The sequence below is a fragment of the Vidua chalybeata genome, chromosome 4, assembly GCF_026979565.1.
Source record: "Vidua chalybeata isolate OUT-0048 chromosome 4, bVidCha1 merged haplotype, whole genome shotgun sequence".
NCBI classification, from domain to species: Eukaryota; Metazoa; Chordata; class Aves; order Passeriformes; family Viduidae; genus Vidua; species Vidua chalybeata.
Window position 1 is genome coordinate 71,151,503 of NC_071533.1, and position 6,000 is coordinate 71,157,502.

Sequence of the window (6,000 nt, forward strand, 5' to 3'; positions counted from 1 at the left end):
CATTCCTGGCCCTTCCCACTCTTTGGGAATATTCCACTGTCCATGGAATCATCATGGAATGGCTGGGTTGGAAGGGAACCTAAAGATGATCCCAGGCTGCTCCAAACCCCATCCAACCCGGATTTGGACATTCCAGGGATGGAGCAGCCACGATTTTTCCAGTGATCCCAAGAAATCCTTCCCCTAAAAGTACAGGATCCCTTCCCATCAAATCTTGGTGAGAGGAAAAATTCCATCCAAACTCCTCCATTCCCACTTTGCCTAATTCCATCCCAACCTCCTCTCACTCATGGATCACCACCAAGAAATCCTGGAAGCAGAAGGTGATGGAGCAAAGTGTCCAATAAAGGAATTCCAAGTGCAAATCTTCCCAGAAAACAGAAAATTCCAAGGATTTCACAGATTCGAGGTCCAAGGAGGCATCGCCCCCAACTTTGAAGGGTTTTAGGGAATAAAAGTGGATAAAAATAAGGATAAATCCCATCCCTCGTGCTGGGAATGTTTCAAATCCACTTCATTCCAGACGTGATGGGATTGAGGATGAAGGAATCGTTGTTATTCCAAGGAATCTGCTCCATCCAAGACGTGAAGTGTTTGGAGGAGGAATCCCACAAATCCCGCTTTGTTATTCCGACGGGACGCGATTTCGAGCGGAAAACGAAGCTGCTCCGTGGAACATCCGTAAAATTGAGATTTTGAGGATTTGGGAAATTAGAATTGAAAGGGAACATCAGGGGGTCACACTCCACCTATCCCAGAGCGGAACTGGGAATTTTGCCCTAAAAAAAGATCCAGAACACGAAGATTTTTGGGAATACCTGGTCCAAGCATTGATTTTTGCCTCAAATTCCGATTTTAATGCCCAAAAATCCACCTTGGTGGGGCTGCACCTCCTTAGAGCCAACCCTGAGGATCCCACAGGAACATTCCTCAAGATCAGAGTCCAACCTCTCACCACATCCCTTCCTGCCTGAGATCAAAATGAGGCCAAATCTGTCAAATTCTGGTGCTGCCCCAGCCCCACCTTCTGTGAACATCTCCACAAATTTCCACCATTTTTTTCCATAAATTCCCAACATTTTGGACCTGCCTGCCTCCAAGTTGAAAATGATCCATTTTCCATAAAAAACTCTGGATGCAGGTGGGAAATACCAAAACTTGTGGCTTCTGAACCAAAAAAAAAAAAAAACAACCCAACCCAAACACTTTAAAATGTACCAGAAATGACATCCAGGAGGGGTTTTTCCCAGGGAAAATTCAGCTTCCGGAGTTTTGGCAGGGCCAAGTTGGAGGGATGATGTTTGGATGAATATCCCACATCCAGGTGGGAACCTCTGGGTTTCATATTCCAATGGCTGGAATTCTCTTCCCATGGGCAATGTGGCGTGGTCAGATGTAAAATGAATCAATCCAAGAACAGATTAAAAAACTCCATGGAAAAACCACAGAAAAATCCATGGAAAAAGGGAGCTCAGCACCAACAGCCTGAACTCGGAATCCATCACTGGAATTTTGTTTCCAAGGTCAAGTGTAGGACAGAAAAGGTTTTCCTCGTTGGGCATCTTCATCTGATGTCGGTTCCTGTTATCTTGGAATCATGGAATGGTTTGGGTTGGAAGGGACCTTAAATCCCACCCCATTCCCACCCCCTGCCATGGCAGAGAGACCTTCCCTAATCCCAGGTGGATCCAAATCCATCCAACCTGGCCTTGGGCACTGCCAGGGATCCAGGGGCAGCCACAGCAAATCTGGGAATTCCAGCCCCTCCCCTCCCCACCCTCCCAGCCAGCAATTCCTGGCCAAGATCCCAGCCCAATCTCCCCTTTCCCAGTGGGAGCCATTCCCTGGCTCCTGTCCCTCTGTCCCTTGTCCCCAGTCCCTCTCCAGCTCTCCTGCAGCCCCTTCAGGAGCTCTGAGGATTCCTTGGAATTTTCCCTTCTCCAGTGGAACATTCCCAGTATTCCCAGCCTGGCTCCAGGGCAGCTCCATGGCCTCCTCTGGATTTGCTCCAGGTCCTCCTGACGTTGCCCCAAAGCTGGAGGCAGCTCTGCAGGTGGGGTCTCACCTGGGCAGAATTCCCACCTTTCCCGCTGTGGGATCAGCCCAGGGCACAGGGATCTGTCCGGGACATTTGGACATCCATGACACCCCAAGTCCTTCTCCCAAGGCTGCTCCCATCGGTCTCTTCCCATCTTGGATCTGGGCCGGGATTGTCCTGCCCCAGGAGCTCCTGCCCTCGCTGAGCCTCACAAGGTTGGGATGGTCCCACCTCTCCAGGTGCAGAGCTTGGTGTCACCTTCACCGTGCCAAGGGTGACCGATCCCGGTGTCCTCGTCACCGACGGAGACGTTGAACGGTGCCGATCCCAATCCTGGGGTGGCTGGTCCCACCGGGGCACGGAGCTGGTGACAACTCTAGGTGCCACCATCCAGTCCCGAGTGCTCCATCCATGAAATCCCTTTTCTCCAGGCCGAGGACAGTGATGGTGCGTGGGACAGCATCAAATGTCTGAAGTGCTTGGGAATCACCAGATCTGGTGGCTCTTCCAACCTGAGGTCCCATCCAGCCCTCCCAGAACGGGACAGGGAATGGTTGAGAAGACAAACCCTGGAATGTCCAAGTCATCTCCAACCACCCGAAACCGAATGGAGTCGCTGAACTGCAGAGCTGGAGTTGAGAGGAATTCTTCGATCTCTGCGATTCGTGGATACACCAGCTGGATGTTTCTTCATCAAAGTTTTATTTTTGGGATAAAAACTCCCAACCTGTTGTGGGTTCTTCTGCACCAGGGCTGGTCCTGGGAGGTCTCCTGTGTCCCTGGGAGACAAACACCAAACACTTCCCAAAGGAAGCGAATCCGGGCCAGAGCTGAAGGACAGGGAGCAGCTCTGGGAGGCGGCAGTAGGATCAGGATTCCTGGGAACACATCCCACCACAGTGCCACCAGGACAAGCTCTCACCATCTTCAGTCCACCCCAAAACCCTCAGCCCCAGCTTATCTGCCAACAGATTTTTTAGTGACATTTCCCTCCTTAAAGGAGAGAAGAATTCCCATCTAAAACGAGAGAAGGATTCCCATCTAAATTAATTCCTTTTAGCCATAATTGCTTTTTTCCTTTGTTAACATCCCCACTTTTGTTTTCCTGTTCAATTTTACCCGTTTTTATTTTAAATCATCCTTCCCATTTCCAGCTGCCCATCTCCATGACCCTCAGCGCTTCCTGGGGCAAAGGGTTTGGGAATTTCTGTTTGTTTTTCCCTAACAAAGCTGTCCCCGTTTTCAGTCAGGTTTTTAATTCACAGCAAACAGAGCCTAAAATCTCCAGGATTTTGCCAAACTACAAAAATCCCTCCCCTACATCCTCTCCACGCTTTGCAATTCAAACACATTAAATAATTATTAATTAATTACTCTGGGTTTTTTTTTTCATATATGTTCTCCCACATTTTTGACAGCTCAAACCTTGGGCTTTTCCAGGAAAACCCACAGCTTCCAAAACATTCTTTATCTCTCAATAGTCACCATTTTCTCCCTTTATTTTTTTCCTTCAAAGCTGAAGCTGTGATTTCCTTCAAGGCCGAAAGCCCAGCAGGATGAATGGACGCATTTTCCGCGTCGCCCCGACCCAGCCTCTGGAATATTCAGCGTTGTCACACAGAGCAGATTTGGAAGATGAAATTTCAGGTTCTAAATGGGCTCTTTTGTTTTCAGGCAGAGTTTGGAGGAGGAGGAGGGGCAGGGAATGAACACACAGACATCTCACCCACCCCCAGACATGATTTGAGTCCCCCACACACGACATTAATATTTCGCTCTGCTGCTCGAGGTTTGTTTTGTTGTTTGAAACCCGCTGCAAAGACAGAAATCACTCCAACACTAAAAAAATAAAAATCAACACGTAAAGCAACTCTGAAATGCAGCTGGGAGCAGAACACGCCGTTACAATCGCTTCTAGCACCATTCCCAACACTCAGACTTGGCGACCAGCATCCCAATCCATGGAATTCCCAGGGAAAACAACCAGCGGCAGGAAAAGGTGCCGAGTACACACGTTTAGGGAATAATCTGGGAAAGCCACTCACCTTCATATGAGTGCATTCAAGGTTACACAGAGAACACAAATGTGGGAATATTCGCGGCGACGTGGCATAGTAGTCGTTCATCATGGACGGGGTGGGCAGGTGTTTGCTCTTCTGGTCCGGGAACACGGGCAGCCAGGACGCCTTCACCACCCCGAACGGGGATTTGATGGGCTCCTGTGCCGGCGGGTGGAAGGGTTTGTGGAAGGGTTTGTGGAAGGGTTTGTGTCCCGCCGAGGACCCGCCGGAGGTGCCGGGCGCGGGATGGGGGCCGCCGGTGTCGCGCTGCTTCTGCTCGTGTTGGCTGATGGCGGCCAGGAGCCCGGCCGAGAAGGGCGGCGGCGTCAAGGTCGGCAACACGTGCTGGGACACGGGCGGCTGGACCAGCGGCGGCATCACCGGGGGCAGCAGGGGCTGCGGCAGCGGCGTGGGCAGCAGCGCCGGCAGGATGGGCGGCAGCACCGGCGGCACGGGCGGCTGGGACACCGGCTTCACCACCGGCAGCGCGGCGGGCACGGCGCCGCACAGCACCTGCACCTTGGCCGGCGGCTCGGCCGGGAAAAACGTCGGAGCGGGCGAGGAATCGGCGGGGAAGGCCGGCAGCTTGATGAGGTCTTCGGCCGGGAACACGGGGCTGCACGGCACGTTGGGTGGCGGGCCGGCCACCGGCACGCTCTGCTCCCGCTGGAATTCTTCCCGGTTCTCCGCGCTCGAGCTTTCAGGAGTGTAGACGCGCGCTTCCAGCGGTTCCTCGGGCAGCGCCTCGGGGTTGTAGGTGCAGATCTCCAGCGGGTCCTCGGTGTAGCCGTACTTGCTGGCGTGGCCGTAGTCGATCACTTTGCCCTTGACGACGGCGCTGCTGCTCTCGGCAACCGGCTCCTCCCCCCGGCTCGGAGCGTGCAGGCCGGGCGTGGCGTGGCCCATCTTCCGGATGCGGATCTCCCGCAGGATCCGCGGCATGTTCTCGGGCGTCAGCTGGTCGTCGGGGTAGCGGCTCAGCTCCTCCAGGTCTTCGTTGGACAGCCCGAAGCTCGCTAAAATGCTGGAGGCGCTTTCGGGCGTGTAGCGGTTCTGGGGGTTGGAACTCTGCTCCAAAACCGGCGCCGGGATGAGCGGCTTCGGCCCGGCGGTGCCGGCGGGGCAGGGGCCGCCATCCCAGCGACTGGCACGCGGGTCTCCCTTCTGCTCCTGGTGCAGGCTGCTCTTCTCCTTGACTTTCCTGGGATCGGCCCTGTGCAGCGTGACGCGGACGTTGATCCTCTGCGAACCCGTCCACTGCAGCGCGTCCTGCCCCAACAATCTCTGGGGCGCTCCTTGGGGCGTCGCGGGCGCGGCTTTCCTGGGCGGCCCCGCCGCGCCTCTGGCCCCGAAAGCTGCCGGGGTTTTGGTGCCCGACGGGTTGGGTCCTCTAGGCCTCGGGGGCAAGGTTCCTCTGGGGCTAAACATTGCGTCTTTCAGCAATGCCTGGCGGACGCCAGCGTGGGGAGGTGCCCGCCCGCCGCTGGCAGCCAAGTGCTGGAGAGCCAAGTGGGTCTTAATTTGGGCAAGCTGAAAAGGAGGAGGGCCCAACACAAGGGGGCTGGCAAGGCCAAGGTTCAGGGAATTCACAAGTGGTGCGAAACTTTCCAAGAACAACACAAAGCTGCAAGTTAAAAGACAAGGATTAGATGGGTCATCTTTGGCACCTGCTCACAGCGGCTTCTAGGACGGGGAGAAAAGCAACCCGAGGCACGGAAGCGGGATTTGCACCACAGTTTAAAGCACTCAAAATTCAAAAAAAAAAATGTTTTCTTTCACTGTTTAAAATCTTAAATATAGAGAACAGCTGATTAATCAATTAAACAGGTGATGAACAAGCTTAACCCAACAAGTTGGACGTCACAGGGAACACAACCGGTGGTGACACTTGCAACAGCATCG

The 6,000-nt window shown here is 53.8% G+C and overlaps 1 protein-coding gene across 1 annotated transcript in view; it reads right to left on the reverse strand.

Annotated features, from left to right (window-relative positions):
* Positions 1-5,607, reverse strand: part of ZNF638 (zinc finger protein 638) — a 58,218-nt gene extending 52,611 nt beyond the window's left edge. The window contains exon 1 of the mRNA XM_053941651.1: positions 4,084-5,607. Within this exon, the coding sequence (XP_053797626.1) occupies positions 4,084-5,526 (1,443 nt within the window). The 5' untranslated portion in view covers positions 5,527-5,607. The remainder of the gene's footprint in view (positions 1-4,083) is intronic.
* Positions 5,608-6,000: the final 393 nt, after the last annotated feature.